This window comes from Ceratotherium simum, chromosome 40 (genome assembly GCF_057802395.1).
Source record: "Ceratotherium simum simum isolate JZ-2026a chromosome 40, ASM5780239v1, whole genome shotgun sequence".
Classification (NCBI taxonomy): Eukaryota; Metazoa; Chordata; class Mammalia; order Perissodactyla; family Rhinocerotidae; genus Ceratotherium; species Ceratotherium simum.
The window spans coordinates 11,543,646-11,560,482 of NC_141939.1; the positions used below are offsets into that span (position 1 = coordinate 11,543,646).

The window sequence follows — 16,837 nt, forward strand, 5'->3', positions numbered from 1 at the left end:
ATAAGGTCACATTATGAGGTAACCAGGGTAGGACTTCAACATCTTTTGTGGGGGACACAATTCAACCCACAATTCAATCAGGTAATGCTGATGCTTCTGCTGTGGGCACCATGCTTTTGAGAATCACTGGTCTAATCCACCCCCTGGCTACACTGATGAGAAATGGAGGTTTTCCATAAGCTCAACAAACCACCAAGGGTCAAAGAGTGTGTGTGGAGGGCTCAGGTGAGAACTCTGATTTCTTGATCCACATTTAATGCACTTTCCATGAACCACAGTGTTTGGTCATCTTTGACCCAAAGTTCCCTGAAGATCTCAGTTCCCTGTGGAACCCATTAGCCTTTGTGTTTTTTCTAGGTTAAGATTTTTCCATATTGATTCACAAAGCTCTGCAGTTCCAGGGATGCTCTCTAGGAATCCTTTAGAGGGATGTGTGTGTGAATTTTCTGGGGACTACATCATTCAGTATTTAACCTATATATACTGGGTACGAGAAGAGAGAGAGTAGGGGATGAAGAGGAGATTATAAAGGAAAGAGGAGTAAGGAATGAGTTATGAGGAATATAGGAAAAAAAATAACAACTGTACTAATTTACACTCCCACCACAGCCTGCCACATGTTTCAACGTGAGTCAGGATGGCATGAGAGATGAAAATCACCTCTTCCTGTCATATGTATGTATAAAATATTTTTAGAAATTCAATAATAATAATAAAATGAACACCTGCGTGTCCACCAGTCATGTAAAGATAAAGAACGTTGGCAGGAGCATTGACGCCCCTGTGTGTCCTGCTCAGAACATCCTTCTCCCTTCTCTCTGGGATGTTTACTATCCTGGAATTTGTGTGTATTATTCTCTTGCTTTTCTTTATGGTTTTACTACATAGGGATAAACCCTTAAACAATATCTTGCTTAGTTTTGCCTGTTTTTGAACTTCATGTAAATGGAATCATACTATGTATGCATATGTGACTTTCTATTTTTCCCTCCACCTAGTGAAACTCATCCATAGTCATATGTGTAGGTATGATTCATTTGTTGTCATCGCTGTATGGTGCTCTCTTATCCACCAATCTTTCTATCAACAGACAGGTTTTTTTAAAGTTACAAAAAAATTGATGCTATGAACATTCATATACTTGTTTTCTGGTATACTGTACAATAATTTCTGCATGGTATATACCTAGGAAAGTGATTGATAGATTGTAGGGTATAAACATCTTAACTTTAGATCATTGATTAGTTGGTTGATTTCAGGAGGGCTATCCCAATTTCTGGAGGGCTATCCCACGAGCAGCATCTAACAGTTCCTGCTATCTCACATCTCAGCAACATTTGGTGTCGTTAGTCCAACATTTTGACTCTCCTAATGTTTACCTTACAAGCTAACTTTAGAACCAAACCCTCACATTAGATGTGACTCCACTATGTTGGACTTTATGATCCTGGTACATAGGATGCCTAATGCCTCTGACATAACAGATGCTCATTAAATGAGAGAAAAATTAAATGAATCTAAGCTTTAGTTGTTTGGTAAAATTACAGATTTTTGTCATATTTTAAATATTTATCAGCACGTTCCTGATTCCGATCTTTCCTTCCATCTCCAAATTATGTACCCCATGTCAACCTATAGTGGTATATTTGTTCCCAAACTCAAAGGTTACACAGGAAATTTAATGCAGCAGTCCACGTGTTGCCCCTGGAGGTGAGAAATGCTTTACGGTAATCCAGTAAAAGATGGTTAACATGAATTTTAGAGAAAAAAATAAAAGAAAAAACTTTCACAATTACTAACCTTAATTTCAATACTTAGTTCTTATACGCTCCAACATGTCATTTTAAAAAAATGGTATAAATTCTGCTTCTACATACTTATTTGTTTTCTACTTGATTAAATTTCCACAATTAAATTCAAAAAAAATTTTTTTTACTCTGTGTAGGAACTGCTGTTTAAAGACATCTATTTCAATGAGCTATGAAGTCTTGATTCCCAGTGCTAGTTCGTGGAGCTCTGCCAATTTCTGATGAAAGTTTCACTAGCCGAAAAGGTAATAACAAAAAACAGCAGAGTGAGCTTTTCACACAACTAAATGCATTCCGTTTGAAGAACCACTCTTTATTCTGATTGTCATTTCTACCTTTTTAATGTTAAAATGTTTTGTGTTTTAAGAAAGGATGGCGATAAGAGATGGCATTTATTTGCTTGACAACTTTCTATGACTTCAGATTTTTCTCTGTGTATTTGTTTTAATTTTACTGATCCTTCAAGTCTAAATATTTGGAAACGCTTTCAACGAAGTTCAAACCTTTATTTTGTAGAAAGCACCCTGGGAGTTACCGTCAGGAGCACACTGTTGGGGGAAGAGGGAGAATCTCCCTCTGCCCTTTTCCTTAAGGTTCTTATGGCTAGCCAAATAATTAACAAGACAGGAGAAAATAATACCAAGTTTAATAACATGTATACATGAGAGAAACTCAGAAATGAGCAACTCGTCCCTCTGTCTAAGCTGCTTGCTTAAGTATTGCAGCTAAAGGCGAGGAGCGTGTTGTGGGTGGGTAGTGGCCTGGAACTTCAGAGGGCAGGAGGACAATTCTTTTCGGGGTCATCTATAGATAATGTGGTCAGGGAGAGACAGAGTTTTTGATAAAAGAGGCTTGGTGCCTTTGCTATTGTAACCTCCATCCTACATTATCTTTACAGCCATCATGATAGAAGATCTGTTCCAGGAAGGAGCCACCATGTCAAATTCTTTAGGCAGTTAGTGGGGGAGGTCAAATGTCCCTCAGAGAAAACAATCAAGGTAAAGAGATATATTTCAGGGTGGCCAAATCTTGATCTCCCACAACACTCATCTCTATTCAACACTTATTTATTTAGTTGTGATTGGGCTTCAAGTAAAGCTTAGTACTAACACTATGGGGAGTGACGGGTCAAGATGAGTAAGAAGGTTAGTCCTCACCGGTTTCCGATTTAGCCTGCGCATTATCCAGTTAAGAAACAATGTCAGAGTGAGTGCCATGGAACCTAGAAGGGTTTGGCAGTTGCTGGAGGAGGGTGAAGACCCTGAACCCTGAAAAACGTGGCAAGGTAGAGAGGAAGGAAAACCCATGCTAAGAAGGCAGGCAGACAGGAACCGAGGCTTGGAGTGCATTCCTGCGTGCTGGGGAGAGCAGCGTCTGTGTCGGAGCGTGGTGACGACAGAAGGGACGAGGGAGGTGCGGGCGGGCTGCGAAGGTCCCGCGGTTCAGGGAGAACCGGCTCGAGGTGCAGCACTGGGCATGGGAAGGAAGCGCTAGATAAAGAGCCACGTGAAACTGCTACCAAGACGACTTGGAGAGCGACCAAATCCAAGGGCTACAGAAGAGCAAGGAGGCCAACCTGCATGACCCACTGGCCAGTCAACGCACGCCAGGGGTGGAGTCGGACACGCCCCGCGGGCTCGCGCACCCAATCAGCGACGAGACCCCTCGCCCCGCGGGACACGCCCCCTGCCTCAGACTTCCGGCAAGCTCGTCTTCCCGACAGCCTCGGGAACTCGGCGCCCATCGGCGCCTGCGCAGGCCTCAGGTCTCCCGCAGCCAATATGGCGGCTCTCTGTGTGTTCTGCGGCACAGCAGGGTCCTACCGCCTCTTTCTTGGGAGTAGGGTTAGTCTTGCCCGGGGACAAGGCCTCTGGAAAGCCGCGGCTGCTGAGTTGCAGACAGGTACCGGATCCCAGGTAGGCCCGGGAGAAGCGGAAGCGCTGGTCCCTGTAGCGCGAGGATGTGGAGCCGGCGCCGCCACCGCCACCTTCCCCTGGCGTCTCGTGTGCTCTCACACCGGGACCCTGGGGTCTTAGGTATTTAGTAGAGGTCTGAGGTTGAGAGAGGAGGAGTGGGTATTGCTTTGCGGCGGCCACTCTACGTGTTGTTTGTGGTTTGCGCAGCATGCAATGAGGGGGGAAGGTGTCTGCAGATGGAACTACAGCGACCTCCCTTGACTCGGCTGCCAGGCTAAGGGAAGCCTGTGCCGAGGTGTGGTGTCGGTCCAGAGGGGAGGAGAGCCGCGCCGGGGCGGGTGAATGAGAACTGGACTCCTGCAGTGGCCTGGAAGACTTAATGGAGAAAGTCACACAGTGGAGAGGATAAACAGTGAATTTCTAAAAGTGCTTTGCATGTATGCAGTTTCCGTTTTCTTAATTTTCCCAATACTTTGCCTCTGGAGAGATGGAGACCAGAATTTGTACATTTCGTCTAATCCTGAGGGCAATGGGAAGCCAGCTTTACAGCTGGTCGGATGATGATGCCGTTCACTGACATGGGATCTCAGAAGGAGGAACGAGATTTGAGAGGGAAGTTTAGTTTTGGATACAGTTGTATTTATTATGTTATAATTGGGATGTCCAAGTGGAGATTTCCAGTAGGCCCATAGATAGGCAAGTCTGTAGTTCAAGAAGAGAACTGATTTACAAGTAGTCTATTGCCTTGTAGATGGTAATAAGTTAGATCACCTCGGGAGGGTGTGCTGAATCAGGAATAAGCAGAGGTACAGGGCCCTGAAGGACAAACAGTCAAGGAAGAGGACCCCCGAGAGATTGAGAATGAGCTGCCAGAGAACTAGGGGACAAACCAGACAGTGTGGTGTTATGGAAAAAGGGAGAATGTTTCCAGGAGGGAAAGTGATAAACAGTACCAAATATTTTCCAATAAAAAAATAATAAAAAATAATGTTTGATGGATAAATGAATGGATGGATTGGTTGATTTGGGTTAAAATATAAAAGAAATAACATAAAAAAAAGATAGTATTCCTTTTTTCATATAGTTTTAGATTATAATATTTGACTTCTTTACAATATGTTGAAAGTTTTTATTTTTTCATGCATCTCTTTTGAGTATATCCTTCTTGTATACACATAATTATCTATAAAAGGGACTATAGCATACAGAATGTTTTATTGTTGACACTAAATGTTTGTGTGTGTTGTTGGGGGGGGAGGGGTGCTAACTTTCCCTCCTTTGAATTCCTGAACCTGTGTATTTTTTTGTCTTTGTGTTCTTTTAATCCTAGACAAGCATACATGCATATGCATACTTCCAAAAAAATGGATCCTGTTCTATTTTTTCCTTCTCTAACTTACATATTTAGTAGAAATCCCTGCAAGTCACCTGTTATGTGTCTAACTGCTGCATAATACTCTGTGGTATGAATGTATCCAAGTTAATTTAACAAAGGGCATTTGCTTTGTTTCCATTTTCTTCCCACTAATAAAGTGTTCAGTAAACATCCTGGTATAATTCTTAGGTGCTGATGCTTTTATTTCTGTAGGAGAGAGTTCCAGTTGTGAGGTTATTGCTGCAAAGGATGTCTACATCTTAAATTTTAATAGATATTGCCATATAGCTTTCCAAAAAGGCTGTGGCAATTCACATTCCATCATTGGTGTTTGAGAGTGCCCCTTTTTCTACCTGCAGTAGGTATTATTATTTTTTCAATAAGATGGGTGAAAAATGAAAAATGATTTCTCCTTGTTACTTTAATTTTCATCTCCCTGACCACTCTTTGCAATAGAGCTTTTTTTTTTTTCCCCATTTGGTAAATGTTTACTGAGCACTTTACTTGAGCCAGGCACTGTGAAGTGAACAAATTATAGTCAAACAATTACCAAACAGGATCGACCCTTAGCACTCACTCTTAAGGGATGGTCCTAAGATGGCTGAATCCCCAAAGTCCTGAATACTACCACAGCATATATTTTACCACAACTGAAAGACTTAACTGGCCCCCTCAGACCCTTAATGACTCCATGTGTATGGCTAAAGACATTTATAAAGCTTTTTTTTTTGGCACAGAGCTTGTCTGTCTTAAATATTTGTTCACTTCCATCTCTAACATTAATAGTTATATTTCTCTTTGGGCCATGTTTTTTAAAACAACAAAATTTTTAATCACTTCATGAGTGGCTGAAATAGTATGCCTGTTTCTTTGTTTTTTGTTTTTAATTTGGATCATAACCTATTAGTTATGAAATCTCTTCAGAGGTTACAGACGACTTAAAGAAGAGAGTGGGGAGAATAGAATAATAGTAATAATCAAAGTGCATCTCATACAGGCTAAGTATTTTTGCTTATTTGTATAAGTGTGTACTAGGTGGTGATATAAACAGTAGCTATTACTGTGGGTCACAGTCAAAAAAGTTTTGAGAAACACTGATGCAACAAGGAAGAAGAAACAAGTTCTGTTAAGCTACAACTCCTGGGTGCTCAGTGGGGACCCTCAACAGCAGAATTCCCCCTGCATACCAATCTTGTGGCATACATGTTTCATATTAATGCCTCAACACAAGTGCAAATATGTGTGTGTCCCAAATTTGGGGTGGGGGAGGGAATTTTACTCATGAATGGCCAAACTTCTCAGATTATAAACCTCTGAATATCAGAGATCTACGTACGTACAGTGTACTGTGGGCTTTACAGAGGTGAATACAGAAGAGCACAGAAGTGCAGTGGCTTATTCACACGACTTGTAATGGGTAGAGTGGCGGGCAGCTTCTCAGAGGAGGTGATGGGAGAGTGTTTAGGAGTAATTAGGAGTTATATGAAAAAAGAGAGAGATTCTGTTCTAGCAAGATGTAATAGGTACACAAGGGACAGAGATTCCAGAGTCAGTGGATTCTGGCAACAACAAATAATTGGTTATAGCAGTTATAATTGGTGTAATATTTGGTGAGAGAATGGTGAGACGGGATTGGAATATTTGGCAGCATCCAGACTATGGTCTGTTTTGCTGTGCTAAGGTACTCGAATTTTTTAATCTGTCACAAAAGAAAGTAGCGTTGGTCTTATTATAGCAGTTGACAGTCATGATGTACTACAAAGATTACCCATGAATCCTTAAATTCTTTATTAGTATAGTTTATTGTAGGAATGCTAATTTAGTTTTCTATAGTATTTACAACTTTAATAATAAGAGCAGTAGACCAATTTATATTTTGAAAAATATTGCTACAAAATATCAGTAATATGTCCTCTTAATTTTATTTTCTACTAAGCGCTTTCTTAGTGTTTAAACTTTTCATTTTTAGTGAGCCAGTATGCCTTTGTTGAATTGGACTGGCTGCCAGAGAAGAACGATTGATGACGTTTGGTGGCTTAGCCCTTGTGTATTTTGGTTTTATTATACAAACATTGTTGCCTCTGTCTTAATTAACTGTTCTTTTCATATCTCATCTTACGGGCTCCTGGAGGTTATAATGTCCTAAACTTTATTGATAAATTGCTAAAAAACTCTTTGAAAAACAAATTTAAAAATTGACCTGCATGTGTAACAGATGCTTTATACAGCTTTGTAAATTAGTTATGTTTTCCCCAAGATAATGTTTGATAATTTTTTTTTTTTTAAATCCCAGTTTATTAGCAATGGAAAGAAGACCCCTTTGGTAGGATATGTTGTTCCCTTTGAGATCTCATCTTGTTCTTTTAAGGATAGATTTAGTGTGTTCCTCGTTGCTTTAATTATGGAAAATACTGGGACATTAAAATTTGATTTTTCTTATGTAGCAGTTTACAAATTTCTTATTTAAAGAGAGCTTGATAATAGATACTACCATCATTCCCACCTCTCTTTTCCTTATAAAACAAGATACGTAAACTTTCTTGTACTGTGCTTCCTTGTTATTAGGATGATGAATGAATTAGTTATTTATTGCTGGGTAACAAATTACTCCAAAATTTAGCAGTTTAAAACAACAGACATTTGTTATCTCACAGTTTCTGTGGTTTAGGATTCCAGGCGCAGGGGCTCCTGGGTCTTCTGCCCAGGGCCTCCCATAAGGCAGCATTCCGGGTGTTGGCTGTGGCTACAGTCATCTCAAGGCTGGAGGGTGGAAATCGACTTCCCAGCTTGCTCAGTGTGGGGATTAGCAGGAGACATATCCTTGCAGGCTATTGGGCCAGAGGCTGCCCTCAGTTCTTGCCACGTGGGCCTCTGTAGGGCAGCTTATCACATCTGGCTTCCATCAGGTTGATCTAGAGAGGGTGAAAAAAGAGGGAAGACAGCGTCTTTGTAACCTAATCTCAGGAGTGACATGCTGTCACTTTAGTCGTGTTCTCTTCGTCAGAAGCAAGTCACTATGTCCAGCTCACACTCAAGGGGCAGGGATTGCACAACGGCATGAGTACCAGGCAGAGGAATCCCTGGGAGCTATCTTGGAAGCTGCCTACAACTCACATGTGTTTCTTTTTCATTATCTATGTCTCATGTATTTAAGTCTTTCCCCTGTATTTGGTTTGTAAACCTCTTGAGAAAAATAACCTTTCTGTCCCTGTTATGATACCTAGCCTAATGCCTACAGATAACCTCCTGATGCTCACTGTTTCTTGAATTAAACATGTGAAGAGTTCTTCTGTATAGGGATATGTGGGTGCATACGTGTGTGTGTGCACATTTGTGTACATGTGAACAACTGTTATGTTACTTTTTGCCAAATGAGTTTAGTAACTTAAATAAAAAAACTGCGTCTTTTACATGTTTCATGTTTTCTTATCTCAGTATAGCAACATTCTCATTTTAACACGACTCAATTCCACTTTACAATTATTTCTGTTAAAATTTAGTACATAGCCTGGCCCGTAGTAGTTGACCCATTCAAATTTGTTAAATGAACTCGTAAAATAGTTTACTTTTTAGAATTTTATTATGAAAAATAAAGCATATTCAAGCATATACAAAAATAGAATAATATAATGAACTCCATGTACATGTCAACCAGCTTCAACAATTGCGAATCTTGTTTCATCTGTCTCCTTCCTTTTTTTTTCCTAGAGGCTTTTAATGTAAATCTTAGACTTTCTGTTATTTTACTTACAGATACTTGAATATGCATCTCTAACAGGTAAAGATTTTTTAGCTTCCATGCCACTGTGAACATATCTAACAGGATGAACAGTAATTTCTTAATGTTATCTATTATCCATTCCGTGTTCACATTTCTCTGATTGTCCCAACAATAACTTTTTATAGTTGGTTTGTTTAAATCAGGATTCAAACATGGTCCATGTATATAATATTTGATGGATAAGTATATTAAGTCTCTTAATTTATAGCAGTTTGTGGAATGAATATAAATGGTGAATTTTGCTTAAGTAGTATAGTAGATTTCCTTGTTTGTTTAACCTAGCATCCATTTCCCCTTCATAATGGCACCCCACTTTTCTTAGGAGGAATGAGTTCTTGCCCGTCGGACACAGTCCAGTGGAACTATAATCTGGGGCACCTGACCCGAGATAGCCCCATTAGATATTCCCTCCCTTGAGGTCTTGAGCAGGGAGACTAGGATGGTTGGAATACCGTTTTATCTTAATGGCTACGTTCTGACTTCAGTGAACTTGCTGTGGATCATTGGAGTTCCTGCGTTTTAGCTCCAAAGATGCTTCGGACGCTGCCTGCTTCAAGTGTAGTCCTGTGGGCCCCTATTAGCCTTCTAAGAAATGTCCCTTTTGCTTAAGTAAAGCAAAGTCAGTTTCTTCTGCATCCAGAGACCTCTAGTTGATAGAAGTATAAACCTGTTCAAAAAGGTTACTATAATCACTCTCTTGGAGTCCTTATATTGTTTCTTGCTATCCACATTTTCTCTAATCTGACTTCAGTCTTTACCTTTTCTTTTATTCCTCCAAGTATTTTTTTTTTTGCCTTTTCTATTCAAATGAGCAGCAGATTCTTCTTTGTTCCATTTTTATCCGGTTGAACAAAAACGAAACTCCTCTGTACTCCTGTAATACCCTTCAAGAAGTGTGTAGCCCTGGCATTTGGCCAAATTTGGGACATCACTGCTCTGTCAGAATGTGTCTGCTTCTTGGGCAACGTGCTTGATTGAAATTATAGTTGTCTGACCCACTGATTATCTTTAAAAAGAAACAAATCTGTCAAGTTGTAGCTATACTATTCCATAAAAACAAAGTCTGAGGAAAATTCTCTATCACAGCTTTTCAGCTGGAAATAGAACCTGTAGAAAATTTTGTTGGGAATTGTACTTAACAGAGGCAAAGTGGATTCTTTCCAGGAATTCTTACTGTTCTTAGCTAAAGACCTGGTTGTCACTCAGCCTCATCTTACTTAATGGATCGTACTAATGAATAATGGACTTCTGTGAATGTAAATATTTTTGTGTGAATTCATTGCTGGAATAATTCAGAACGTTTAATAAATATATCCAGTAGTCTGGTACTGATGCTGTGATGGCTTTGTAACTTTAATAAATATTATGAATTTTCAGAATGTCATATTCTTAAGCAGTGTGAACAAATGTCTTTAAAAAGATGTTAAAGATTCTAAAGAGATTTTATGAAAAATAGCAAATTAGGGACGTGTTAATTAAAAAAAGAGGCTTTCTAAATGAACAACAATAAAAAATTTTACAAATATTTTTTAAGCTTCATTTATGTTAAGACTAAGAAAGCTGCCACCTCATGTCACAAACTCCAGAGAATATAGACAGACTCAGAATAATTTTACGTCAAGTGAAGAAATGAGTCTTCAAACCACTAATCAACTCTTTTGCTTGAGATGATGCTAAAATGTATTAGCAACTAAAGAAGGAAAGGAACAATGCAGAAGAGAGAGATGAAGAAAGTACAAAGAAATATTTACTCAACAAAATGGAAGAGTTATTTTCCTATAACTACTTCACATTGTCAAGGACATTTAAAAAAAATATCGAATGAGGGAGAATTCTGTGAAACAGGGTAAGACAGGAAGATATGATTAAAAGAAACTGTTAGGGAAAGAATTTTGAAGATAAACCAATGATATAAGAAGCTAAAAATTCAGAGTGGGTGCACAAATGACAGTGCAGAAAAGGGAGAAAAAGAACATGAGTAAAAGTTTACAAGTCATAAAGAAAGCAGAAGACAAGGACAAAAAATAAGCTTGAAGAGAAGCTGATATGTATGGAGGACATAATAACATAATTACTGTGATGGACGAAGAGAAGATAATAAATAGGTGAGAATTCAGTGGATATTTTTTTCCTGAAGTTACTAGGAGAAATACATTTAAACATTTTATTCAGAGACATATAGAGATAATCACAAGTAAAATAAAAGCAGGCCGTATACTGTCCAAATTGCCGGATCAAAAGACAAGTGAAAAAAACTACAGATCGTATAGCAAAAGAAGGAAAACAGGAAGGAAGCATAAAAAATATAAAGATGAAATAAGATCAAAAATAAGACAGGATATCTATTAAAACTCGTTTAAATGGGATATTCTCAAGTATTTAAAAAAAACTCAGATTGGGTCAAAAAAACCCAAAACTTAAAATGACTCAAAATTTAACAGAAAAATATGGGCAATGATATTTCAGGGAAATGCAGATAGGAGTTTGAAAGGGTTCCAGTATTATGATCCAATAGAATTAAATTCAACATAAAAGTATTGCGTGGGAGTGGAACACTTTATAATGCTGAAGGGTACAATCTGCCCTAAGATAGAACTCTCCTGAACTAAATAGTGCATTGAGTATACCACTAAAACATACAAAGGAAATATATAGGAAATGAAAAGATAGTTGACAAAGAAAATAGATACTGTATAGATGTAGATTTCTATCTATTTCTTTGGTATTCTCCTAGCTCATATCCAGTATAAATGGATACTTAATGTTTTTTCTAGATTTTTTTCCTTTAATTTTTATGTCTACATTTTATAACCACTGTATCATTGCTCTTGAAGTATTTAGTCCATCAGCCTTATCACCCCTTACTCTGCAGACCATCTCATGTCCTATTTCACAAAGAAAATAATGGCCATAAGACATAACTAACCTTACCTTTCTGCCTACTCTCCCTCACAGACTGTTTTGTTGCTTTGCATAGAAGAGATGTTTCTCATTCTAACCCTAATGCCCGCTATTTCCCTTATTCTGATGGTGTCAACATCATGTCCAATGCTGATTATTAACAGACTGTATCTCTAGCTTAGATCTCTCTTGTGTGACTCACAGAGCCATCTGCCTCCTCACCACCTCTCCTGAGATGTCCATCAAGCATCTCAAATTCGTCATGCCCAAAATTGAATTCTTCTCTTTCCTCACTGGTCTTGCTCTTCCTCTAGAATTTGTTACTTCAGTGAATGGAGCCATATTCACTGGCAGACTCATTTCTCCTGAGGGCTGCAGTTGGTGATGGGTGGGAAGTGTAGTGGGTTCACTTGGATTATAAATAGATTGTTTTAGCTATAGACAAAAACAGTTAGTCGTATTATTTACAAAACCAGCAGTGTAATCATCTTTTGGCAATGGAACATTTGGGAGAATTACCTCTACTGTATGACTGCTATGTTTCTCTCCCAAATTCATACCTTTGCCATGATTCTTGGGGCACAAAAGCATTTTCTATTCACTTTGAATCTAAGAAGCAACATTTTCCATTGTTCAAAGAAGATAGGGAATCATAAAAAATAAAAACTAAAGCCTGGAAAAGATAAAAACATAAGATGGTAAAAAAATACTGCAATGGGAGAGTTGGTGCTGGTGGTTCTTGGCTGTGGGGAGAGGTAGCAGGGGTGTAAAAGCAGGCTCCGCCTATAGGAAAGGGCAGGCTGATTATACATGAGCAAGTTTTGGTCATGTTTGTACTCATTGATAGTGACACTGTATCTTTATAATGCATAGTAAGAAAATATAATTGTTGATTAATAATGTGGAGACACTCCTCTGAGCTCTCTTGAGGAAGAATGAACTATAAAGTTTCATGGAATTTTAAATTGCCCTTTCTTACTTGTTAAAAAGTAGCAAGGAATTGTTTTATCACTATTTTAATTTGTGAGAGTTTAAGAACATAATTTGTACTATTGAGTATTATTTGTCCTGTAATTTTCTCCCATTTTCTCTTGTAGCTGTGGTGACAAATTACTGTAGAGTTATTTGAATCTCTGATTCTCAAAAGGGTAGGGAATGGATGAGGGAGAGATGGTGGTGGTGGTGGTATGTGAAAGGAATTTTTATGTTTATGAGAAGGGAAGTGAAGGAGTTACTAAGAATTGTAGCTCTTAAAGCCTGAGTATTGCTTAAGAGTGTTTAAAATTGTTGAGACAGAGTTGATGGTTGAGAACCACAGATTTAAGATTTTGAGAAAAGCCAGTACCAGAAAGATCTGTTCTAGTTATATCCAGCTAATTGAATGCAGCTGAATGATCATTTGAAAACATTTTTCTGGTTCTTTAACACCCTTTATTGCAGGTGAAATATTAATGTCTTGGGGGGAAATTCCTAGGGCCACAGAATACAAAGTATCAACAGCAGCAAGTGTGATATCCTTACTGATAGTTTAAAAGGATGTGAAAGCCCTTATTTCTACAGTTAGCCTGTTGAACCGAATTAGTAGTAAGAAATCTTCTCAATGTTGAGTGAAGCACTTTCTTCATTGTGTCAGCTTAAAATAAGACGGTGGAATAAAGTCTCAAGCTAAGCTGAACCTATTATTTTAAGGCTTTTAAAGATAGGCTGTATTTGTACCCTCAAACAAGGTGATACCTCTAGGCTAAGGATACTGTTCTCAGGTATGTGCCCCTTGACTCTAGGTATGTGCCCCTTGACTCCCATATCATTTGCTTGCTGGTTTCTGTCTACATGTACATTTGCCTCTTTTTAAGGGAGTGACATTCTACTTTTCTTTCCATGTGTGTCAAATATCACAACTAGCTGACATTGACCACTCACTATCAAATATGGTTGTTGGTAGTAGATAAGGAAGTGGCATATCACTTAAAAGTATTTTTATTTTCAATTTGTTAAAATGCTGGTAGTTTAAACTGCTTTGTAAGTATAGGCTTTTAAAAGCGAGCTTTTGAGCAGGGGACAATTTCTAACAGCTTTCTTAATAGATCTTTCACCTTGTTTCCAGACTCCTGCCAACTGAGTACTATAATACAGAGAAAACTGTTTGAATATCGTGTTTTGTTTAGAGACAGTGGCCTATAAGATCATTGTTAAATTTAAAATCTTTTCTTTCCATTTATATTTTCTGCTAGATCTTAAGGCTAAGACATACCACAGTTGTAACAACAAAGAAAAATGTTGCAGCCTTGAGACGTGAAACTTACACAGTGGATTTTATTAAAAAGCAGATTGAAGAGTTCAACATAGGAAAGAGACATTTAGCCAACATGATGGGAGAAGATCCAGAAACTTTTACGCAAGAGGATATTGATGTAAGTACAGTTACTCTGTTGGAAAAGTAATTGCTGTAGAGTTTTAGATATTGAAAGCACTTTTCAGGGGCCGGCCCGGTGGCGCAAGCGGTTGGGTGTGCACGCTCCGCTGCGACGGCCCAGGGTTTGCCGGTTCGGATCCCGGGTGCACACCAATGCACGGCTTGTCAAGCCGTGCTGTGGCGGCGTCCCTAATAAAGTGGAGGAAGATGGGCACAGATGTTAGCCCAGGGCCAGTCTTCCTCAGCAAAAAAAGAGGAGGATTGGCATTGGCAGCTCAGGGCTGATCTTCCTCACAAAAAAAAAAAGCACTTTTCTTCAGCCTGAGCCCTTTAGCTCTGTGTAAATTTTAATCAAATTGTCAGAATAAGGAAAAATGCCACTGTACGTTGCAGATTGGAACCATGCTTTCAAAGAGAGATGCTACTCTGTATTTGAAGCATTATAAAGTATGGTGAGTTTTAGATTTTAACAAGAAATGGATACTTTCCTTGATTCAAGGCACAGGAGCCATTATGAATGCTTATACAGGATTTGGAAACATCCTGTCGTGTAGTCTTAAACTCAGCTTTCTTACAAACTGATAAAACGAATGGAAATACCATAATTAATTATAGGAAATACCATAGTTAAACCTAAGCCTGGTGTTTTTATCAACTAACTATATATTTGAATTTTCAGAGGCGGGCATGTTCTAAGTGATTTGAGAATTAGGGTTAGAACTCTATACCTGTTCCACTCTTGAGTTGTTATAATCCTGACAAAGTAGTAATAATCAATCATGTTGTTTTGCTAGACATCCCAGGATAACTAGCAAAGGAACCTAAATTTAACAACTTTGAAGCTTGTTCTAATTTTTAAAAAAGTAACATAGAACGTCCCATGGTGTTTCATACTTATCTGAAGGATAACGTCTTTGTATGGATTTAACATTTTAGATGATTTTAAATATTTTGATCATTTTCTGATTTTATGCATTTTAGTTTAATTCCCATCTTTTTGTATACCTTTCCTAATTATTTGTAAATGGTACTTCAGTATCTCTTTAAGGCACCAGACCAACATTTTTGACTCAACCAGAAGGATTTCTTATTGCCCTTCTAGATCTAGGTGATTTGGAGTTATGGACCTCATAGCTGCTGTCCTGTTTTTGAATCTTATGGTAATCTGGACAGTATTTGGGGGTATTAAGAAAACTATAATTTTATAGCACTAATTTTGTCATGGGGAATGCAAATATTGCTCCATTTTTAGAAGAGGAGACTGAGGCACAGAATGGATAAGCATCATGTCTACATATGGAAGTAGGGAAAAGGGAAGAGCTCTCAGACTTTAAACTTTGAATTGGTGTTCTTTCTTCGTATGTGCCTCGTTTCATAGATAACGGACACCTAACAGTATCCAGAATGTATTGCATAATTTTTAGCTAGATAGCTGCATACTCAAAAACCTGTGGTTTTCAAGAAGAATTGAAGGACAAAAAGTAACTAATGTTTGGATACTCAAAAAATTATGAGTTCTTTAAGAAATGAAGAAAAGGACAAAAAACAAAAGATCTTCTCCTTCCTCATGTATCCTTTAAAAAGATAAGAGAATAATGAGTATCTTGGCAAAGTAGTCATACTATAGATTTTTGTTTTCCAAATAGGAATATAATCTCTGTTCTCTTAAATCTTCTCTTTTGAGACAAGTTCTTCGCTATTTTATTTCTTCTTTTTTTTGGGTAGCTGCTTTATTGAGACATAATTCACAGACCATCTAAAGAGTACGGTTCTCCCGTTGTTCATCTGTTTACAGAGTTATGCAGCCATCACAGTCTGATTGTAGAACATTTTCGTCACCCTGTAACAGAAACCTTGTATCCTTTAGCACTCCCTCTTCACTTCCCCCATCCCCCCCAGCTCTGGGCAACTACTTTCTACTTTCTGTCTCTAGATTTGCCTATTGTGGACATTTCATATAAACAAAATCATACAACATGTGGTCTTTTGTGACTGGCTTCTTTCAGTTGGCTTATTGTTTTCAAGATTCATCCATATTGTATCATGTATCAGTAGTTTATTCTTTTTTATTGCCAAATGATTTTCCATTGTGTGGGTATACAGGCATACCTCGGGGTGTTCAGTTCCAGACCACTGCAGTAAAGCAAATATTGCAGTAAAGCGAGTCACACGAATTCTTTGGTTGCCCAGTCATATAAAAGTTATGATTACACTATACTGTAGTCTAAGTGTGCAATAGCATTATGTCTAAAAAAATGTACGTACCTTAATTAAAAAATACTTTATTGCTAAAAAATGGTAACCATCATCTGAGCCTTCGGTGAGTTGTAATCTTTTTGCTGGTGGAAAGTCTTGTAAAAAATGCAGTATCTGCAAAGCACGAAAATGTGAGGTATGCCTGTACCACATTTCTTTTCAATCCATTCATCATTTGATGGGCGTTTGGATTGCTTCCATTTTTGGCTTTTATGAACAATGCTGCTATGAATATGCATGTGAAAGTTTTTATATGGTCATATTTTTCACTTCTCTTGTATATACCTAAGAAGCTATTGCTAATTCAAGGTCATAAAGAATTACACCCAAGTTTTCTCCTAAGAGTTTTATAGCTTTTGCTCTTACATTTAGGTCTTTGATCCAGTT

The 16,837-nt window shown here is 38.2% G+C and overlaps 1 protein-coding gene across 2 annotated transcripts in view; it reads left to right on the plus strand.

Annotated features, from left to right (window-relative positions):
* Window positions 1–3,555: 3,555 nt before the first annotated feature.
* The window catches only part of MRPS9 (mitochondrial ribosomal protein S9), a 72,233-nt gene continuing 58,951 nt past the window's right edge, over window positions 3,556–16,837 (plus strand). For both annotated transcript variants that reach the window (XM_004435873.3, XM_087426308.1), the window contains exons 1-2: window positions 3,556–3,724; window positions 14,013–14,192. In XM_004435873.3, the coding sequence (XP_004435930.1) occupies window positions 3,590–3,724; window positions 14,013–14,192 (315 nt within the window). In that variant the 5' untranslated portion in view covers window positions 3,556–3,589. The remainder of the gene's footprint in view (window positions 3,725–14,012; window positions 14,193–16,837) is intronic.